Below are 23,532 nucleotides of genomic sequence, written 5' to 3' on the forward strand. Positions count from 1 at the left end.
CAACCACATCTTCACATATTTAAATTTAATTTAATTAAAAGTTTAAGTAATTAACGATTAAATCCTTGCACTACGATACGAACCACCATAACTCGACACTATTTTTAATAAGGTCAATACGGGTAACTGTGGCATACGGATAAGTGCGGCCTATATTTGCTACTCGCTACTTGCGTTTAGTGGCAAATGTATGAACTCGAAAAAATAATCAATGTGTAAACAGGCCCCAATGTGAAAGTCAGTCACACTTAGCCCACTGCCACACTTATCCATATTTACCTTAATAGTTATTTTATCTAGACTTTGTCTATTGACATAACAATGCTCAGTTACAAACTAAGTATAGTACAGTCAAAAAAGTTAATTTCCGTACCATTTTGTAGGTACCTTGTCACAATATGAAAGTCGCTATAGGGACCTCATACTATTGTAACTGTGACCAGGTACGAAATGGTACTGAAATTAAATTCCTTGACCGTAAAGTCGAAAGTTTTAATTTATGACCCAATATTGTACCTTGTCACAGTGACAATAGTATGAGATCCCTAGTGACTTTCATATTGATTGTCACTGTGACACGATACGAAATGGGTCATAAATTAATACTTTCCACCGTACCTACTTTTTAACATAGAAAACGGAATATTACTAAATGGTCTAATCTAAAATTATTGGGTGAAACAACTTTTTCTTGTCACTTGTTGCCATGGTTACGTTCTTCTGGGTCACTCTTTAAAACCTGATTTTTAGGCATTTAAATTCTCCCAACACGCTAGAGGGTCGCCAACCAAGCGTGTCAGAAAAAGGTGGTGGACAATGTCTTCTAACAAACTATGCTACTATTGTCTCTTGGCTGACCGGACAGAATAACAACAAGAAATAGTTGATCCACCCTATTGCAAAATATTATAGCCCTAAGTTGGACAGGTGAAGGTAAATGTTACTAGACTAGACTGTTAAACTAATTCTTGTTTTATTAATTTAATTTATTTATACATATATTTTATATGAGAAAAAACTCATCCACATGTAGAGTACCTAATTTACAGGAATAAAATGTAGAAAAAATATACAATAAACTATTTCTTCTGTACCACATCATGTGAATCTATAAAATAATTTAAGTAGGTACATACTACAAAAATACTCAACAACATACATAGATACATCAACATATTTAGATCTTTTGTAATTAAAATAGAGAGTAAAATGAAACATAATAATTATACTACAGTGAAAACCTTAATTAGATATAATATGTTCGTTATTTAATTGCAGAAAGAAAACACATTCCTTTTTTTGTAATAGTAACAGTACACATTTGTGACGTTTATTTATAAGTACTATTATTGTTACTTAAATTAAGCATAGTTTTGTATCCCTAAAATACAGGTTTATTTTAACTTACACAATAAAATGCGGGCGAATGTCTTCTGATTGCATTGTTTTTAAAAGAGTTTTGCGAAATTAAACAATTTTAGGTGAAGCAGGGGGTTAGTAAAAGGACAATCGTTTTTTTAGAAAACGTCATACGAATTTTGAATTATGTATGAAAATTACATCGTTACTTTTAATTGCATCTGATGCAATGAAAGACCACGAAAATCGAAATTGCGTTATCGGCTGGCATGTTTTCTCTTATAATTTTGTGTATAATTGACATCTTGGTTAGGTCACAGGTAAAAATTTTTGTTAATTTTTAATGTGATAAAATTGTTAAGTATTTGTGTAAATATTACTTTTTTTAAATAAAATTGCTGATTTTACCTATGCCTATTCGATTGAAAATTCCAAAGTTTTTTTCGGGTTAACCTGTAAAGAATTTAATAGAAAAAAATGTTAAAATCTAAAATACATCAATTGGACGTTTAGTAATAAAATTTGTTTACAAACTTAGATCATATTATTAGTGGTACCTACCTATTTTGTTTAAGTGGTGCCCTCACTTGTTGAATTGATGTCGCAAAACTCTTATATGTGTATGCTTTTTGTATCGTAAGCTTATTGTGGAGGTTTAGTACATAATATATTTGTTAAATAGCTCATAAGTACCTAAATATCACGTAGTTAGAATAAGTACACAAAGGGGCCAATATAGATTAGAAATAGAAAATATAGATAGTTTAGATCAAATGATATCACGGTTGCTATGCGGTTCAACTGGGGAAGTGAGTTACTTTCTAGTGGTCTAGTTTCTAAAAAAAAGATAAAAACTATGTCTGAATTCGAATCATTTCAAATAATAGCAAAAAAGTACACTGTGCAATAAATGTTATTATATAACAATTAAATTAATAAGGCAAAGAATAAGGGTCGGTTGCACCAAACTGTTCGTATCGTCAAAGAGTTCGCTAAATTTGTATGTATGGAAAGTTTCATAGTAAAGCGCCGGGGCGCGCCGGCTGACGTTGATCAGTCTGTCAAATGTGGTTGGTGCAACTGGCCCTAAACGATTTCAAGGCAAACGTCAAGTAAGATTTGTTTTTTCACAAAAAAAATGTCATTTGAACTCATGCGATGCGCAAGAGTGCTACGTGAGCTACGCCGTAGCGCTGTGCAGCGAAAACTGTGCTTAGAATCGTTAGACGCATAATTTTCATGACGCAACATGTAGAATGCGCGTTTTTTTTTTCAGTCTAAGCGAATGTGGCTATGCTAAGTTGCTCTGTTATCTAGGTAAGAGATCGCGCAATCGTTTGGGCAGTTTTTTTGCAGCTCATTGTAAAATGAAAAGTATTCCCAGTTGAATCGCTGAGCAATAAAATAACGCACTATTTTATATGAAACGAACACAAATATATATCGAAATGCTCTAAGAAATGCTGTGACAATATAAGTAGTATGTTATTATTATATGAAAACAGAAAACACTCAATACTCTGAAGATGTAAGTAATCAAAAAAATGTCAACACATTAGTAATACGTATTATTTATCATCTTAAGGTAAATTACTCGATTACAATAATTGTGTTGCTTTTACACTTGTTTTTTAATTGTGTTGTTTAACAGAAAAAAAAAAAACAATTAAAAAGTGGACATGACAAAAGTCAAAAATAACTTAACAAGACGAGCATGCACGGATATTTTCTAAATAAATTTAGAATATTGTAATGAAAATTAAAGTGGTCAATCGTACCGGCTCGAATTGAACCCAAATAGGTATGTACCTAAATTTTAATTCTGATATTTTTTTACCATCGTTACCAAGCCCTTTCAACGTTTTAATTCATGATATTATTTAAAACTATATCTAATTATAATTTGATTCCAAATACTTATTCGTAAAATATTGAATCATCGTCACAGAACAAAACATTAAGATGAATATGTTTTTAAACTAAAAATATCGATTGTTTACAATTTTTTAATGAAGTTATCGATCTGTTGAAATATAGGTCAAAACCATTAAAACTTATTAAAAATTAAAACAATTCATATAAAAGCCGGTACAACGCCAGAAAGATAATGATCAAAGAATAACAATCGAACTTTAACAAAGCTATGTAGGTACACTTATTAAATTTGTAATAAAAGAGAATTTTTTGACAAACATAAGTTATAAATGCAACTATGGAGTCGTTGCGTTTATTAATTATTTCCCGAATACCATTGGTCGGAACACCCTCTATACCTACTTTTTATTCTTAAAGTACTTCAGGCTTTAGGGCGTTTTTATTTTGTTGTCCCCTACACTTTTTTTTTCAAATTTGGGATTTTTTATGTTATTTCTACTCTGGCCCCGTAGCCAACGTGCCAATCGCTTACGCTCCGTAGCGATCGAAACGCAACTGTCACTGTCGCACTAATATGGAAGAGTGATAGAGAGACACTAAGCGATTCGATGGCGAAGCGATAGCGATTGTCACCTTGGCTAGGCCGCCAGAATCACGAGCTCTTTCTACCCTAATAGGAGAAAAAAAGTGTCCCAAAATTTGCATAAATTTTTCGATCTTTCCATTACGCGACCGCCATACAAAGTGTATGAAAAATGGTGACGGAATGGAAATAAAAATCTTAGGACACTTTTTTTCTCCTATTAGGATAGAAAGAGCTCGTGATTCTGAGTAGAAATAACATAAAAAATCCCAAATTTGAAAAAAAAGTGTAAAGGACAACAAAAAAATCGCCCTTTAATGACTTGACAACGGGATCTCTTGTAATTAGCGTTGTTTAAAAAGAACTCAAATATAGACGCAATAATCCCATAGTTGCGTTTACCCCGGTCGACCATAATTATAATTTGTTTTATCCAGTGCTAGATGGCAACTACTATGTAAAGCACTGTGAAGTCCAAGTGCCGTTTAAACACCATTGTGTTAGAATTATTTACCTAAGAATTCGAAATATATGAGCACTTATTATTATTTATTATTTATTTATTTATTATTTATTATATTCTTTTTTTTTTTTGGATTTTATGGCCTTCGCTGATTATCGCGATAATCCAAGTGTGGCCGTATGAAATGTGTCAATTATCGCGATAATCAAGGGCGTTTCCCGGCGTTTCTCGTTAGTGTGGCCCCAGTATTACTGCTATAATTTAGGACAATTTTTAAAATAGGAAAATCATTTTTTCACACCACCTATTCGGAAAAGAGCTTTTTCACCTCAGCAGCTCAAACAAGGGTACTTTGCTACTTAAAAACAGGTGGTGCAAGTGGCCCTTGGGAGACTAAACGGGATAGAAATCTTAGTCAAACCCTTAGGATGCTAAACAGGCCCTTAGGAGGCTAAACGGTATAGAAATCTCAGTAACTATAATTAACTATAACAGTCAAAGTATAATTTAATTTAAGCGCGTCGTGTTCGAGGAGCGGGCTTTCAGCATTTCCCGCGCTGTCAGTCGTAGCTTATTGGCTGTTTGGCACAGTTTCCACGGCCTTGACCGAACTTGCTGCCGCAGTCGCCCCGCATCGCTCGCGGTAAACGGACGTTGGTGTGCCGCCATTTTGAAAACGAACGCGGTGAATTCAAAAATATAAATGGTAAGTTGTTTATTATTATCAAATAAAGTTGCTTAGTTGGTGAATGTATATTCAGATTTGGTTGATTTTATTGAGATTAAACAAGGATAAAATTTAGTGGAGATAGATAGGATTGTATAACAGTGGATTTCAATTTTCAGCGGATTAGTGTAGATCTTCGAGTGACGTAACATTTAGATTATGATGAAAATAAATGAAACTCTAGAGAAATGTTGTGTATTTATAAAATGATAGAGATCGCTCAGCGAGAATACTTTATTATTTTTATTAAGTGTAGGTATTTTTGCCACATTGTCGTCTGTATTGCTTCAGCGTTGAGCTATTCTTTTTTAAATTAAAAAGAAATATTATAAGTACCTATTTAAATTTTAGTGCACATAAAAGTAAATGTAAAATAATTAATACATCTAAGTGAGATAGCCTATAATCGATTTTTGTGACCCTAACGAAGAATGCGAGTTCATATCTGCATAATTGTAAATTTTAAATACTTCCTGCATATATTTTAACCAGTGTGTAACCGCCATACGATAAATAAATAATCGAATTTTGTAGGTCATTATCAATGTATTTTGTTTAAAATATCAAAAACTGGGGCTGGAAAAAGCAGATAAATTGCGACTGCACTCTGTCTTGACCTATTGACCCCGACCTACATTCCTAAAAGCTTATTACCTATTCTGGCAAACTCACTGTATCAGTAGAAAAAGGCGCGAAATTCAAATTTCCTATGGGAGGACAACAACAATTTGCCGCCTTTTTCTATTGAAGGAAATGGCTTGCCAGACTATATTATAATTCATTAGGTACTTACGTAAAAATATTGTCTTGTCGTTGACACTGTACTTATAATATAGAGCAGCAGTCGGCAACCTGCGGCCCGCGATCCGAATGCGGCCCGTGAACCTGTCACTTGCGGCCCGCGAGCCTCCCTGGCTATTTTGTATGTAATATTGACAAACGACAATGTCTGATAAAGTCATAAATATTAACTAACAAAGTGCGGCCCGCATCAACTTCGTTAACTATATGTGGCATGTGGCCCTTGGCTGCTAAAAGGTTGCCAACCGCTGATATAGAGAATACATAGTAGGCTCATCATATTAATAATAATAACTAACCAACTTGACTTCCTGAACTACATGCCAGGTACCTTGCTCAAAATTACCAATGTCAATCATTGCCTGGCTCGATTCGATTTTCATTATTTAAAATATTAAAGAATACAATATATGTATGAAGGTACACTATCCTAACAATTATTTGATCCAGTTCTTACTTAATCGAACTTATTTCTTACTTATTTGATTTGAGACTTATGTGGTTTTGAAAACGTTGTCTCCGAATATGTATGTAAGATAAAGTTAATCTAAAGAACCAATCTTTTTTATGATGACTACTGTAGTTTTTTTCAAATTAGTGATAGAGTCTGTGCGGAAAGAGAAGAGTCGTGGAATGTATGGGACCCAATACCTACATTCCACGACTCTTCTTTTTCCGCACAGACTCTATTAGCGTGCTATTAGCATAAACTTTGTAGGTATATCGCGTGCATTTAGATTGCCTGTGATGCGATAAGATTGCATTACATCTTGATTACATCACACTAATTCAATCTTATATCGATATATCGTATCGTAGCAACAAGCACAACTGTCGTCTCTGCTTTAATAAATTCATAACTACTGCAATATAAACATTCAGGCCTCTTTTTGTTAAAAATAAACTAGAGTCTGTTCAGAAAGAGAAGAGTCGTAGAATGTATTGGGCACCATACATTCCACGACTCTTATCTTTCCGCACAGACTCTAGCGGTCGCTGTGAGGTTCAGCTAAGCTAGTGTGGGCAGCGTACGGAGGGCTACCCTCCCGGCACAATCTGTGAAAATCCTCTTGGCAGCGCGTGCTCAAAGAGAATATACCACTACGTTAAGAGCGGACAGGAGTATCAGAACGCCTTCATCCACCCGGTGCTTCAGGCATTGCCACACACATCGCGCAGGTGCGAGACGGCACGTATCTTCGTTTTATTGGTCGTCGCCTAGACGACACCCAAGCACGACATGCGCATTGACAGTTTTTGAAATGTAACTGCCATCAACATTGGTTATTGTTTATTTGATCTGTGTCTTTTCATATTTTAATCAGGGTTTGGATGCGAAACCTAAGTAGGTATGTGCTTCTAATACCTTTTGCCGTACGCTTGTGTAACATAAGGTCCCCTGAAGGTCCCCAACGTAATATCCTCGATAGTTCCTGTTTCGATTTTATACGACGGACTAAATACATTTTTATACTATTCCAATGTTAATTTATTTAATATTTATTTAATCTTTATTGCACAAATGAAAATACAAACGTACAAAAGGCGGACTTAATGCTAAAATGCATTCTCTACCAGTCAACCTTCGGGCAAAGCAGATAACTTGTAGGCGGTGCAATATATCATGTGCAATATTCTCGATATTCTATTCTATTTAGTTTAAGACTTTGTACTTTTTACTTATGTTTAACTTTTAGTTTCTTACTTATGCAGGCTACGACCCATTCGCAATGACCCCATTGCCATAACTCTTCGCGTACCTTCACCGATCACGGGCTGAAGGTACATATAACCCACAAGCATAGTACCCGACCCATCGCCCTTCCTCCTACACTTACAGTACAGCGGCGGCTATTACAAGCCCTCTCAGGTAACAATAGTAGTCTAGACCTAGATGACCTTGTCACCCTAAATGTAAGGCCTGAGTGGCCGCTCGAAGCGGAGCGTTCGGCGAGGCGTGCATCGTGGCGTCGGGGTCACAAGTGATTTGAGCAGCAAATATCAAATATCAAATATCAACATTTATTCAGCAAATAGGCCACAAGGGCACTTTTACACGTCAATATGGAATTTACATACAGCAAAAAAAAAAACACATCAATAATTATAAAATACAACTAAGCCGTAAATATCAAATCAAACTAACATAGAGATGTATAAAGCCTCTAAATGTCGAATTACAGAAAACGCAATAACAATAGTATTGAAAAAAAAAAACACAAAGATACAAAAACTATAATCTAAAATTATTTAGAGATGTAAATGTCTCTAAGTGTCATCATAACTAAAAGATTAAAATATATAGTAGTTAATCAAATTATCCTTAGAGATGTATAGGGTCTCCAAGAGTCAAAATCCTGTATACCTAATTAAAACATTCATTAAATTAAAGAAAATGATAGTAAAAATAAAATAGCATACGAGAACCGAATGAGGTGTGTCCATGTAATTATACTCAAAAATAAAGTTACTAAATATAATAGCTCGTGTTAGCTTAAATAGACCAGTCTCCACAAACAGCACCCGTTCACGAGTATGACGCGTATCTCAGCCATCGCCTCTCTCAACCTTCATTCGGGAAAGTGGCGACCCGATCAACAACGCCACCGTAAGCAAAGACTTTTAAGCGAGCATGACATATTCAAGCTGCCGGGCCATCGTGCACTAAGGCCGCTCTATACGCTTGCATTTGTTTAACATGCACGCCGCACGCCCCGCCGCGCTGCACGCCCAACTCGAGCGTCCACTCAGCCCTTACACTAAAGCAATCTGTGCGTGTGTTGCGTCTTTTACCTAAGGGGGCTCGCAACCTGGCGGCAGGCAAATTGTGTGAGGCAATCGACCATTGTATTAAGAACAACGGCACACCAGATTGGTTGGCTCTGCTTTCATTTGCCTTGCCTACTCTGCTCTAAAGGCGCCTGAATCAACCAGCGCACGCAACTTAATTACTTAACGACCAAAGTTAAGCGGAACATCGTTTCTTCTGGGGTAATCGATTCTCTTTTTGTGGAAGCTGAGCCGGCCGTTTTGAGAGCGCCCTCTATTCTTAGAGCTATAGAGTCCAAAGTTTACGAGGGTGACCTCAGAGGGGCAGTACGGCTTCTTATGTCGGATGACGGAATAGCGCCGCCCAACACTGAAACCCTTGCCACACTAGTTGCCAAGCACCCAGCCCCATCTCGACCGTTGACTTTCCCACCTGAACCAGACAATTCCTGTCCCGCTCTCTCTGTCAAGCTGGAAGAAGTCTGACCTTGGAACGAGACAGCGATCGGACCTTTCGTTCCCACCTATGGTTGTCGCTGCCGATGCCGCCGTCGCCAGTCGCCTAATGTCGTGGCCGAGCCGTCACAGGCGCTAGGCTCGTTCAACAATAGCTCTGCTGCCGGCCTGGAAGGCATCACCCCTGAAAGAGCTCACTTCCAGCTCTGCTGACGAGAACGGGCCTCGGTTGCTTGAATATTTAACTGAACTCTGCAATTTCCTACTCAGTGGCCAGCTAAATCCAGGTGGCCTATATAGCCAAGGTGACAATCGCTATCGAATCGCTTTGTTAGTTTTGCTTCTATATCACTCTTCCATATTAGTGCGAAAGTGACAGTTGCGTTTCGATCGCTACGGAGCGTAAGCTATGCTAATGCACGTTGGCTACGCGTACCTACCGTAAAACGGGGTGAGTAGGTTTCGCGGGGAGAAGTGGGTTATGAATGGGGAGAGAAGGTTTGAGAGGGGGGTGAGAAGGGATTTTAAGGCTACTGCTACAAAAATAATGTATTCCAATTTAAAATGGAGCTATAGTAATACGCATAATAATAAAAAATCGATCCAACAATCTTCCAAAAATCACCTTTGTATGAAAACCCCTCTCACCCCAAATACGAGGCACTACGGGGTGAGGTGGGTTTTCCTCTTTATCGTCAAAGTTATGAAATGGAACTACCCAAAATAAAATAAAAACTAAAATACTAACGTCCGGAACACTTATTACCTAAATACACCATTCAGTTTTCATATGTATACATTTTTATATATATATATATCGCTTTTCGGTGAAGGAAAACATCGTGAGGAAACCGGACTAATCCCAACAAGGGCCTAGTTTACCCTCTGGGTTGGAAGGTCAGATGGCAGTCGCTTTCGTAAAAACTAGTGTCCACGCCAATTACTGGGATTAGTTGCCAAGCGGACCCCAGGCTCCCATGAGCCGTGGCAAAAATGCCGGGACAACGCGAGGAAGATGATGATGATATTGTTATCGAGGTTTGAATTTCAGTTTTGACCCTACACAGGGTCATTTTACGGTACTTATTTATATTATTTTATTAACTTTTTTTTTATCGTATGGCAAACATATTGTAAAAATAGAAACAAACATAATTATAAGTCTACACTAAGACCATTCAGCCACTTTAAGGCTTCGTCGCTCAGGGTGATCAGGTCATCCGGATTTTCGATGTCCTGCTCATCCCTGGTGTAAGTTTCCTGTAAGTTCAGGACGTCGATTTTGTAGTCTTTGAGAAGTCTGGAAATGTAGTCGCATTTCGGTCTACTAATACCTTCTACATTAATCTGACAAATTCGGACTGATGGTCCGAGATCTCTGGTCCGTGTGATCATTGTGCTCATATACGACCGGCCTGGCCTAGTGGGTAGTGACCCTGCCTATGAAGCCGATGGTCCCGGGTTCGAATCCTGGTAAGGGCATTTATTTGTATGATGATACAGATATTTGTTCCTGAGTCATGGTTGTTTTCTATGTATTTAAGTATTTATATATATATTATATATATCGTTGTCTGAGTACCCACAACACAAGCCTTCTTGAGCTTACCGTGGGGCTTAGTCAATTTGTGTAAGAATGTCCCTATAATATTTATTTATTTTATTTATATTATTCGCTTCTATTTTTCTTGCTGCGAGGCTCGTATGGAAATAGTGCAGTGCAGCAGCCAGAGTTGATTACTCTTTAGCACCACCCAGGGGACACGTGCGGGGTATCTAAGGTAATCTTCCCGCGGACGCGAGTAATCATTGTCCCCCTTTTATTAACTTACAAGATAATATATATTACAAGATACAAAGTTATTGTTATTGTCCAATTGAGTTCAGAGTTCTTTAGAACATGTCTTCAACCTTACAAATTCTATCTAAACGTGATTTTCTTGACCAAGTTCCCTCCCACATCCCAATTTCTCCAAAATAATCCAGTTATGATCGCGTCTGTATCACAGTTCACAACCGAACGTTTCTGCCAACTGGCACAAAATCTGTTTATTTACAGCACGTAGAACTTTAAATGCCCTTCAGTATAATGGTATAATCCGAACAAGATAAGAAGTCACACGATTTCAAGAGTATCATAATAAGAATGGGATCAGATATTTAGTTGAGTGTTAAATGAAAACTCGGCTAGATGGTGTTAGAGAAGTGTTCTGTGTTTTGGTTTTTATGATAACAGTGTGGTTTGATGTGGAAATTTCGAAGCTTCATCGCAAGGTATAAGTATAAATAAGTTGACATTATTACAAAACACAATAGACCCGTCTATAAATGTGAGTTAATATGTGTTCAAAACGCGAAGGTTTTAAATATTATAAAACACAATAGTTTCAGGGTGAGACGTAATTTTGGTGGTTTTTAGTTTTACACCTACGTAGATGTAGCAGACATTGTAAATCTTATTTATGAGCTAATCGGGGTGAATTTGTATTTATAAAAAGATAAATTGGTAGACCACTACTAAATTAATTCACTTTTATAGATAATTTGTCAGTAGATAAAAGGTGCGAACTTCGAAAATTGTATGGGAAATAGATTCTTCGCGCCTACATTTTTCAAATTTGCCGCCCTATTCTATAAATCAATAAGTAACTTTAACATAACTTTTACTGACAAAGCTGGCTTACCAAAATAGGTATATATGTACTTATAGTTGTACCTATGACTATCTCACTGTTACTCTACTGACATCATAAGCGTTTGAGTGGCAATGAATCACATGAATGCTTCCAAATCCGTACCTATAAAATTATAAATAAACAACTATACCTATATCAATTGGTTTTGTGTAATCAAGTCTATTTGAGAACAACCGAGTTTTGGAATGAACAGAATTGGTCTAAGTAATATTATTATGTACCTATTTTAAAACTTTACTTGCGCAAAGTTGTGGTAGATTAATTGTTTCTAAGAAATCTACAGTTCAGTATTTATTCCTAGCGAGTACTAATTACTAATTCTCATTTCGATCGATACTAAACCTATGTCCTTCATTCATGGACTCGATAAGTGGTTCACTTCGTCTTTTGACAAATAACAGTACTTATTAAGTAGGTAGTTAGCATTCGATCACTATCGATTGAGCAGTTTCTAGGACATCTCTACAAATATTATTAAATACGATAGTAATTCTGTCTGTCTGTTACCTGTTCACTGCTCTTAAACGACTGAACGGATTTACATGAAATTTGGTATGGAGATAGTTATTATATGCCTGAGAAATGACATTGGATAGTGATTATCAATCGTCATCATCATCCCATCAAGCTGACTAAAGTATTGATTAAATATATGTACTACAAATGTACCTATGTATAAATTATGTTAAATAAAGAATTTTTTTTTACATATTGAACATTACTTAATTAATTCATTCGAATTACATTTAGGTACCTCTCGACCGCCATTTATTTGTCAAACTTGAAACTGTCGCGCACAAGCCAAGGTCATTTTACAAGCAAGCCAATATATTGTTAATTAAAAAAAAAGAACCTAAATAATATTACTTAATTGAAACCATGAAGTGTTCGGTCAAGGAATTTAAATTCAGTACCTACCGTTTCGTACCTTTCCGTTTCGCAGTGACAATACGAGTAGTAGGTATGAGGGTTAGCGACTTTCATATTGATTGTCTCTGTGATAAGGTACGAAATTGCACAAAACTTAAATTCTTTGATTGTACTTAAACTGTGACAAAGTATTTTTGATCGAATTAGTAGAGAAGATACTTAAATACGACGTCTTATACCATTATTGCATTCCTGTAAGACTACGTAGATAATTCTGGTATACGAATGCCAAAAATAATAATGTCTACATTAGTCTACATGCAATTTGTTGTATCGCCTTGGGCATAAGGTGTAAGAACTTTGTCTGTGGCGAGCGATCGAGATATTTTGGGACGAGAATCCGTGAGAAATGAATTATCGAGATCGTGCAGTATTTGTTGACAATTTTGTTGCAGAGATGGCTGTAGGCAGGTAATGATGGTCGTTCTTGTTCTTGTCCACGTGACAGCGTGATAAAACGGCGCCCGTCACTTTCTATCGCCCGGTGTTAAAAAGTGACGGTTATTTTATCATGTGGATAATTCCATCCAAAATACGCCTGCAGTAATTAGTGTAATTACCTATGTAAATTGTGAATTTGCATTTAAAAGTTTATTAGAAATTTTAACACTGGCGTTTTCGACCGACGATTTTTTAGAAGTACCGTATAGTAATAATTATAACTTTAATTAACTAGTAGTTCGCCCCGAACTGAGAACTCGCGGTTAACCAAAAATTATATAGCGATTGACTTTGTTGCACCTACTTAGGTACTCGTATAGTGCGACATAAAATATTAGAAAATAAATGAGGGCGGCACTTTCTACGTACCTGTCACATTTTTGACGTAAAATGCTTACACATAACAACAATTTAGTATGGACATTTTTGAGTTCCATTTTATTTAATTTCTACTATTTTATGTCGCTCTTTTTGCATCAATTTTGAAGCGCCATTTACAAGTTTAGCGTTAAGTAATATAGATGGCGCTATTTTTTCGAATAAAGGGCTTCGTATACGGCTGTCCCTCCCCTGGATTTAAGTCACCACCATAGAGATTAAAATAAACTGTATCTGTGCTAAGCCGAAATATTTCTTGTCAAATGTCACATACATATATTATGTTTATTCTATTTTATTTTTATCTTGCTAATTATTTCAAAATGGTAAATTTAAAAACGATATTATAAAAGTGTAAGTCGAGCACTTTCATTTGATACTAAACTCGACCATGTTTCTTGCAAAAAATTGACCAGAATAGCAAGACCCCTCACAAACAGCTTTTTGGCCTTCTAAGCTCTTCAAGCTCAATAACCTCTTTATCGGGCCTGCTCATAATTTAATGACTAAAATATAATGCCCTCGACTACACGTTTACCCAATTTCATTTAAATTAGGACAAATTTACTTATGTTATTGAGTATCAAACTATCTTCTGACAGTTCAGCTTAAAAACATCGAAATGCCGAGACGTGCCGCTAGCCAGCCGCGTGTTCAAAGTCGAATGTAAGAACTTCGCTTCGCTTCGCTCGCTCGTTCGACAATGTCAAAATATCATCCGCTCATTCTGCTTCTTATTAGGGCCGATACAGACGGACTGCAACCCGACTGCAATTTGTATGGGAACTGCACGCCAACTGCAACGTCGGCCCTGTACTGGCCCTTAAGGGTTTATGAGAACGTTACATTAGCTTTCCCATAGGCTTAGCTACAGCCTTATTTATTACTGACTGAGGTTTGAAATAAAATACTTCATTCATTAAGGATTTCCCGCGCCTCATAAAAACGAGCTCTCTTGATTGGACTGTCATTAAAAAGTTGGCTGTCACCGAGGCCGCAGTTCCGCTCGTCATGTCACCGAGGCCGCAGTTCCGCTCATTAGTGACATTGTGCCGTGACACTCGTGACAGCTAGGAAGCGGTCATTGTCAATGCGCGCGCGTCGAAAATAGATCGCTCGCTCGATTACTGTGGGAATTCAGTGATTGGACAAGGTTTAATGACGCTTGTAAGACCGTCAACATCACTAAGTAGGTACCTATACTGTTTTCAGAATTAGGAAGAGTAAACAGAGTTACAGGCATGTTACAGGCGTAAAATATGTTATTTTCTTTCTAAATAGCTTTCTAATTGTGGATATCAGTATAACTGAAATTAGTACCGTAACCTTGCTCCTAAATTACCTTCAATTTTTTTTCTCTGATATAATTGTATCCAGTGTTTTATTTATTTATTAAAACATTATTGCACGATATAAAATTGTACAATTATCAGACATTGTACAGTTGTAAAATTGTACAACTTATCATGATATATGTATACATATTTTGACAATTTAAATAGACCTAGAGTCTGTTCGGAAAGAGAAGAGTCGTGGAATGTATTGGGCCCCACATTCCACGACTCTTCTCTTTCCGCACTCTATCATATTGTAACACTTAAATGAAATAATGATCATATAGTTTGTATAAAAAATACAATAATATAGTATGTATAAAAACTGTTCGAGCACAATTACCCCGTGACTCCCGTGAGGAGCAAAGTAGGAATGCACATTTTACTTTACGGTAACAAAATTTCAATTTAACTATAGATGGCGCCTAAAAGTCTAGGGGTTAAAACAAAATGATCTATCAATAACGCAATTATTCACATAATTTAACGTAGGTACCTTACCTACACTGTGTTAAGGGCATTTCTCAGGAGGGCCATTTTTACGTGTCCGGGGCAAAAAGTTATTGAATGTACTGTTCAATAAATCTGAATTAATTCAGGCATGATTTTCAGCATATATTCTGTCTGGGACACTATCAAACTATTTATTTATTATTTATATAATACATTAAAAAAATATCCAAATGCGAAAAATGATGTTCGGTGGGCGTGTCCCGCGCCCAGATTTTTTGAAACAAAATTATTACTCAAGATTATATCGGAGTTATTATCGGTGTTCACGCATAAGGTATTAGTTAACTGATCATATTCTTTATATCAAAATAATGTGTTTGCTCAACACATTGAATAAAACCAAATTTACGATGTGTCCCGGGCTATTGACTGATTTCGGTGTAATTTACAAACCATGTCGGTACTCTTACAAAGTTGTAGACTAGGGACTCAGTGGCTCAAACAAAGTATGCTTTAGTTGTGCCTTAACCGTTGAATAAAGTAGAGGTGCAGTCACAGTATACTAAGGTACTTTTTAGGGTTCCGTAGCCAAATGGCAAAAAACGGAACCCTTATAGATTCGTCATGTCTGTCTGTCTGTCCGTCTGTCCGTCTGTCCGTCTGTCCGTCTGTCTGTCCGTCCGTATGTCACAGCCACTTTTCTCCGAAACTATAAGAACTATACTGTTGAAACTTGGTAAGTAGATGTATTCTGTGAACCGCATTAAGATTTTCACACAAAAATAGAAAAAAAACATTAAATTTTTGGGGTTCCCCATACTTCGAACTGAAACTCAAAAAAATTTTTTTCATCAAACCCATACGTGTGGGATATCTATGGATAGGTCTTCAAAAATGATATTGAGGTTTCTAATATCATTTTTTTCTAAACTGAATAGTTTGCGCGAGAGACACTTCCAAAGTGGTAAAATGTGTGTCCCCCCCCCTGTAACTTCTAAAATAAGAGAATGATAAAACTAAAAAAAATATATGATGTACATTACCATGTAAACTTCCACCGAAAATTGGTTTGAACGAGATCTAGCAAGTAGTTTTTTTTTAATACGTCATAAATCGCCTAAATACGGAACCCTTCATGGGCGAGTCCGACTCGCACTTGGCCGCTTTTTTTAAATGTTTCTCTGTCATTCGGTAGATTCGGTTCTGTTTTTTTGAGATCGTTGGTGCAATTTTCTCCCACAGTTCTAGTGCATTTATCGCTATGCAAGTGATTAAGAAAACCTCGAAAGTACCTAAACCCATCATTATTACATCTCCTCTGTATCATTCATACTATTTCTGTAATTGCTAAAAAGCGATTAATTTTGACATCACTGGTGTTGATTTCCTTGGTTTCGGTGGATTTTTTGACCACCGATATCAAGAAAGTGATCACCGAATTCAAATCCTGCTTTGTAAACTAGTTTGCTGTACTTTATTTTCTAACTTATCACACCTAAAAAGTTTAAGATACGCTTTATAAACGTAAAACTATGCTTGTACGTAAATTAAGTCATAGTATAAGTAAACAAAATCACTAGTTTATAATGAGTAGTGTTTTTTTTTTCACGAGACGTATGTTGAAAATCGTAGACCCAATGTTTCTTTCTCTCTTTTCGCTGTTGCCTTGATTTATCTTCAAACCAATGGAGTATATTATGTGAATTTGTCCTCTGTATCACTTGAGACCCTACACCATGATACCTTTAAACGTGTCAGCCATATTAAATAAATGCAGTTAATTAGATCCCACTTCGTTTAAAATAACTTGTGTTTTACATACTATGCAAGGTGCACCCACAAAACAAGGGATTAAAAATAAAGTGGCCTTCTATTGTCGAGATCGCTTCAAAGGCACTGAACGTACCTACTGATCAATATTTCTAAAGCATAGCCATGAACACAAATTCAACATAGCCAGTGTTTTAACAATCCTCAACGTCTGATGTATTTATGTTTAAATATCGGAGTTACAATTTAGCTCAAGTGTGTGAGGGTGCAGGAGATCATAACTAATAGGTGATTGGATCTTTAAGCATTAGTCAACACCTTCAAGTAGTTTTAAATTGAGGGAGTTCACGCTTTAAACCTCTGTCATTAAAAAATACTACATATTTAAAAGTCTAGCAAAATACTCGTTTTCCGTATTGTTTACATTGTTTTATAAATGCATTAAATATTTTTCTCAAAAGTATCTTGTTTATGGGGTGTAGGTAACATAAGTTTCTTTTTGATGAGTGTGCCGTTGGATTGTGTGAAACAAACATTTTCTTCTTCATAGCACTTATGTGCGAATTTATGGTCGACATGTCTGAAACTCGTTTCAGGACCATACATCGCCCTATTGTATGAGGATAGTCAATTAGTGTGGGATATCTTCTAGAGATGTTGTTTCATAAGCCGCAACTTTGTTATTTTAAAATCTTGAGTAAACAAAGGTAAACTATTTATTAAATCTATGTAAGCTATGCTATATCATTAGCCTCACTATATCGCTTATCATCAAATAAGAATAAAAAATATTAATAAATTATAATATAATTTAGATATAAAATTGAAGTGTGATTTTTGTGTACCTAAGCATTTTTGAATTCGGTGACGTAAATTGATTTCAGTGCCTGCACATGATTTCGGTGTTTTTTAAATCTCAAATATCAAAGAAACTATAAGGTTCTAATGGAGGCCTCCACTACCAATATTTTTTATATTAAGGCTAGATTTTAGGAAATAAAGTTGTGTATCAAATAAGTAAAAAATAAAATTCGGCACCGAAGTCAGGCACCGAACGTCATCTCTGAGAATCGCCCTTAACACTCAAGTACCGAAACCAACTAGATAAGCATGATAATAAAAGTGAGTATAGTTTACCTAAGACGTCAAGTACCTACCTAATACTTATAATAATGTCCAAAATATATTGCAAACGCTGTAAGGAAGCTGTTGAAAACCAACCGGCGTGTTCTGTGCTATGTGCCTCACGTGCTTGCGAAGAAAGGGTACTTACCTATCAGTAGTTTCCTCTACCATCGACAGTTCACAAAACATTCGAAAACATTAATATGAATTTTTGAAGGTTGTCATTTGTCATTTTTTTAAATAGTACAATGATGGTGGCAAACAGGAATACGGCCCGCCCCATGGTACGCGGTAACCGTAGCCCATGGATGCCTGTGACGTCAGCAACAGTGATGGCCACAATTGTCGCACCTGTCGTGGCAAAATAGGGGCCAGAAGTAACATTCCTATAATTCACAGGCCCCCATCAACAAGCCGATCGTGTGGGTGCTCGGAGGCCCGGGCTCCGGCAAGGGCACTCAATGCGACAAGATCATCGCCAAGTATGGCTTCACCCATCTGTCTTCTGGCGATCTTTTGAGAGCGGAAGTCAAGAGTGGATCCGAGAGAGGGAAGAGTCTCACGGCTATCATGGAACGAGGTAAGTATCTACATTCTTCCACCTTCTTCCAGCTATCAATGAAATCACAAAATGTAAATTTAGACCAAAATTATTGTCGTGATAACTGTCGACCATTTATATTCCCCGCTACTTTTCTCGAGCTTATTGCCATGTTTGAGAACATACTATCGTTTAAGCCATAGTTATAAAAAGCTCATGTTTCTGGCCATTGTAATAAAGAACTGATGTTTCAGTCTCTGAGACCAAGATATGAGCATAACACGCCAATAAGGCTTCTCAAATATATTTCACTATACTCCATACCCGCGTTCTTATACATATACATATACGATACGCCAGATTTAATAGAGTAAAAAACGCCTGGCCAAAGAAGAATACCCTGTCAAGGCATTGTGGGCACCATTTAGTAAGACATGGCCATCAAAGTGTAACTAAGACAATAGGGTATTTGACTGTTTTAAAAATAAATTATTTCACACCATGCATGAAATAGGTAAAGCACCAGATAATTCTAACATAGATAGCAGTTATTTTTAAACACAAGTTCTATTTAATAAATCGGATAGAAATATAATAAGTACCTAGTGTTTAAGTAGTTTATGGTGAGTTGACGTCACATGTAATGTTTCATATAAATTCCATATTAGGAAATCGTTTTGACAGTTCTAAAACAGAAACTGATTTGACTAGTAGTAAACAATAACATCAATCCACTCGTTCCAGGTGAACTGGTTCCCAACGAGCTAGTTCTGGAGCTGCTCAAAGACGCCATTGAAGCTAAACTCGCGGAGTCCAATGGCTTCCTCATCGACGGGTACCCGCGCGAGAAGAGTCAGGGCGAAGCCTTCGAGAAAACCATTGCTCCTTGCACTGTGAGTAGCCAAAGAAACATTTCCCATAACGCACGCGCCTGTATCTCAGAGAAATGCTTGTTTATTTATATTGAAAGATAAAGATAGTGCCATTCAAAAAATTCGTGCTGTGAAACTTCAGAATGAAAAACCCGATTGTTGTGTGTTCACTTATGGATATACACGACACGGCAAACGTCCCATCGTTGGTTTTCGCATTCGTAGGTACTAAACAATTTCCAAAACTTTTTAAATGAATGAATGAATTTCCAGAAATCAGACATTAATCTAGCCTAGAGCTCCCTAAAATGAATGTATTATATTCAAAAGATAATTCCTTCAGCCATTTACACTTTTTACACTTTGTTTAGACTCGTCGTAAGTTAGTCTGGTGTTATTCTTCCGTGCGATATTATTATTTTACCTAGATGCACTTAAAATATGACAATCTTTTTTTTTTCAGGTAATCATCTACTTCGAAGCAACAGCTGAAACTTTAACCAAGCGTCTCTTAGGCCGCGCCGCCAGCTCGGGCCGCGCTGATGACAACGAAGAAACGATCAAACTGAGACTGAAGACGTTCGTCGCCAACAACGAGCTGGTGTTGGCACAGTACCCTGACAAATTGAAGAGGGTAAGTGATTGATGATGATATCCAGAAGATGGTTGACACTCCGAAGAATTGTCTGCTGATAGTTCGACCTGTGCTGATGAGACTAAAGACCCCTGCAACAGCGAGCTGGTAAGCCTGACCAAGCGTCTCTTAGGCAATGGTACCAGTTCGGGCCGCGCTGATGACTAGTACCCCGACAAGTTGAAGAGGCTAAGTATAAGTGGTTTCAATGATGACACCCCGAAGAATTGTCTGCTGATAGCTCGACCTGTAAGGATGAGACTAAAGACCCCTGCAATAGCGAGCTGGTAAGCCTGACCAAGCGTCTCCTAGGACATGGTACCAGCTCGGGCCGCGCTGATGACAACGAAGATACGAACAAGCTGAGACTGAAGACCTTCGTCGAAAACAACGAGCTGGTGTTGGCACAGTACCCTGACAAATTGAAGAGGGTAAGTGATTGATGTTGATGTCCAGAAGATGGTTGACATCCCGAAGAAGTCTGCTGTAGCACGACCTGTGCTGATGAGACTAAAGACCCCTGCAACAGCGAGCTGGTAAGCCTGACCAAGCGTCTCTTAGGCAATGGTACCAGCTCGGGCCGCGCTGATGACTAGTACCCCGACAAGTTGAAGAGGCTAAGTAAGTGGTTTCAATGATGACACCCCGAAGAATTGTCTGCTGATAGCTCGACCTGTACGGATGAGACTAAAGACCCCTGCAATAGCGAGCTGGTAAGCCTGACCAAGCGTCTCCTAGGACATGGTACCAGCTCGGGCCGCGCTGATGACAACGAAGATACGAACAAGCTGAGACTGAAGACCTTCATCGAAAACAACGAGCTGGTGTTGGCACAGTACCCTGACAAATTGAAAAAGGTAAGTGATTGATGATGATATCCCGAAGATGGTTGACACTCCGAAGAATTGTCTGCTGATAGTTCGACCTGTGCTGATGAGACTAAAGACCCCTGCAACAGCGAGCTGGTAAGCCTGACCAAGCGTCTCTTAGGCAATGGTACCAGCTCGGGCCGCGCTGATGACTAGTACCCCGACAAGTTGAAGAGGCTAAGTAAGTGGTTTCAATGATGACACCCCGAAGAATTGTCTGCTGATAGCTCGACCTGTACGGATGAGACTAAAGACCCCTGCAATAGCGAGCTGGTAAGCCTGACCAAGCGTCTCCTAGGACATGGTACCAGCTCGGGCCGCGCTGATGACAACGAAGATACGAACAAGCTGAGACTGAAGACCTTCGTCGAAAACAACGAGCTGGTGTTGGCACAGTACCCTGACAAATTGAAGAGGGTAAGTGATTGATGTTGATGTCCAGAAGATGGTTGACATCCCGAAGAAGTCTGCTGTAGCACGACCTGTGCTGATGAGACTAAAGACCCCTGCAACAGCGAGCTGGTAAGCCTGACCAAGCGTCTCTTAGGCAATGGTACCAGCTCGGGCCGCGCTGATGACTAGTACCCCGACAAGTTGAAGAGGCTAAGTAAGTGGTTTCAATGATGACACCCCGAAGAATTGTCTGCTGATAGCTCGACCTGTACGGATGAGACTAAAGACCCCTGCAACAGCGAGCTGGTAAGCCTGACCAAGCGTCTCCTAGGCCATGTTATCAGCTCGGGCCGCGCTGATGACAACGAAGATACGAACAAGCTGAGACTGAAGACCTTCGTGGACAACAACGAGCTGGTGTTGGCACAGTACCCTGACAAATTGAAGAGGGTAAGTGATTGATGTTGATGTCCAGAAGATGGTTGACATCCCGAAGAAGTCTGCTGTAGCACGACCTGTGCTGATGAGACTAAAGACCCCTGCAACAGCGAGCTGGTAAGCCTGACCAAGCGTCTCTTAGGCAATGGTACCAGCTCGGGCCGCGCTGATGACTAGTACCCCGACAAGTTGAAGAGGCTAAGTAAGTGGTTTCAATGATGACACCCCGAAGAATTGTCTGCTGATAGCTCGACCTGTACGGATGAGACTAAAGACCCCTGCAATAGCGAGCTGGTAAGCCTGACCAAGCGTCTCCTAGGACATGGTACCAGCTCGGGCCGCGCTGATGACAACGAAGATACGAACAAGCTGAGACTGAAGACCGTCGAAAACAACGAGCTGGTGTTAGCACAGTACCCTGATAAGTTGAAGAGGGTATGGTTTCTTTCAAAGATGGTTAATTGACACCCCGAAGAATTCTACTGTAGCTCGACTGTATTGGTATATATTTTGGTTTAGCATTGGCAGTGATACGAGTACGAGAAAAATTGTTATGTATTTACTGTAAGAACCAAACATAAACACAATCCTGATCTTTGAACTCTTGGCATTTTGAACTCACTTAAATTCTATCAATATGACACTGCCTGCAGTACAGTGCAGGCCAAAGAGTAGTATAATGTGCAGGCTCACCCTGCACGGATATGACGGTCGTTCTTGTCTATGTGACAGGGTGATAAAACGGTCCATCACTTTCAATCGCTCGGTGTTAAAAAGTGACGGTTATTTTGTCAGGTGGATAAATCCATCCATAATACGCCTGCTGGTGAGGTAACTTCATTCGGGGCAGGATGGTGCGTAGCCATTTTGGTTTTTTTTTACACAATATTGACGATTTTATTTGAAATTACAGATAGACGCCGAGAGAAGTGTGGACGACATCTTCGCCGAGGTGGTCAGCATCCTCGACCCCATCGTGAAGGCCTAACGCCCCCCGCCCGCTTTGTACATACACGCCCTTATTTATAAACACTTGTTGAGCAATAAATACGTTGTTATTATTGTCTATTTTTTCGTTGGAAAAAAGCTGTATCCAACATGCTGCAAAGCATGGCCCGACATGCTCTTGGCCGATTTTTTGTCCAAAGTTGCCGATGGTTGAGCGACGCAAGAGCGACGTCTTTCACGTGTCCATTTTTGTTATTTATAGGATAGCTATAGCGGATTATTCTTTAAAAACATGTTTTTTCAAGGCTAGTTGTAGTTATCTATACCTACTTTTTTTTTAAATTGGTACATAAATATTTTAGGAACAATCTTACACAGATCGACCTAGGTAGCCCTAACCTAACCTAAACCATCAGAGATAAATAAATCTCTTACTTACATATTTGTCGTGACGATAAAATTAACTTTAGACTTCTATGTAGGCTCATGGCTCATGGTAGGATGGGATGGTAGGCTCAAATCCGTAGTGTAGTATGTTAGGTGCTATCGCCCACACTGTTAACTATACAACGTTGGACCCTATGCCTTTTGTAATAAGGTCCACCGATGATGTACAGTTAGGAGTGTTGCTGTTTGTACTTTAATTTATTCTCTTTAGTCCCTATATTATTACTCTT

At 38.1% G+C, this 23,532-nt stretch overlaps 1 protein-coding gene across 3 annotated transcripts; it reads left to right on the forward strand.

The window, feature by feature from the left end:
• The first annotated feature begins 4,833 nt into the window (after positions 1-4,833).
• On the forward strand, positions 4,834-22,975 carry LOC134648368 (adenylate kinase isoenzyme 1-like). Of its 3 annotated transcripts, none has more exons than XM_063502893.1 (5): positions 4,834-4,986; positions 18,560-18,740; positions 19,446-19,594; positions 20,037-20,207; positions 22,821-22,975. In XM_063502893.1, the coding sequence occupies exons 1-5, from the start codon at positions 4,984-4,986 to the stop codon at positions 22,893-22,895; spliced, it is 579 nt and encodes a 192-aa protein (XP_063358963.1). In that variant the 5' UTR covers positions 4,834-4,983; the 3' UTR covers positions 22,896-22,975. The 3 variants fall into 3 exon arrangements, with proteins under 3 accessions (XP_063358963.1, XP_063358961.1, XP_063358962.1); XM_063502891.1 differs by lacking the exon at positions 4,834-4,986 and adding an exon at positions 11,194-11,307; XM_063502892.1 differs by lacking the exon at positions 4,834-4,986 and adding an exon at positions 18,199-18,300.
• The last annotated feature ends 557 nt before the right edge of the window (positions 22,976-23,532 follow it).

This window comes from Cydia amplana, chromosome 5 (assembly GCF_948474715.1).
Source record: "Cydia amplana chromosome 5, ilCydAmpl1.1, whole genome shotgun sequence".
In the NCBI taxonomy this organism is placed as follows: domain Eukaryota; kingdom Metazoa; phylum Arthropoda; class Insecta; order Lepidoptera; family Tortricidae; genus Cydia; species Cydia amplana.

Excerpts from the sequence above, each read along its gene's own strand:
- LOC134648368 (XM_063502891.1), top strand. The coding sequence starts at position 11,209 with ATGAAAACTCGGCTAGATGGTGTTAGAGAAGTGTTCTGTGTTTTGGTT. Across the intron at positions 19,595-20,036 it reads AAACCATTGCTCCTTGCACT|GTAATCATCTACTTCGAAGC; the intron begins GTGAGTAGCCAA and ends TTTTTTTTTCAG. Across the intron at positions 20,208-22,820 it reads ACCCTGACAAATTGAAGAGG|ATAGACGCCGAGAGAAGTGT; the intron begins GTAAGTGATTGA and ends TTGAAATTACAG.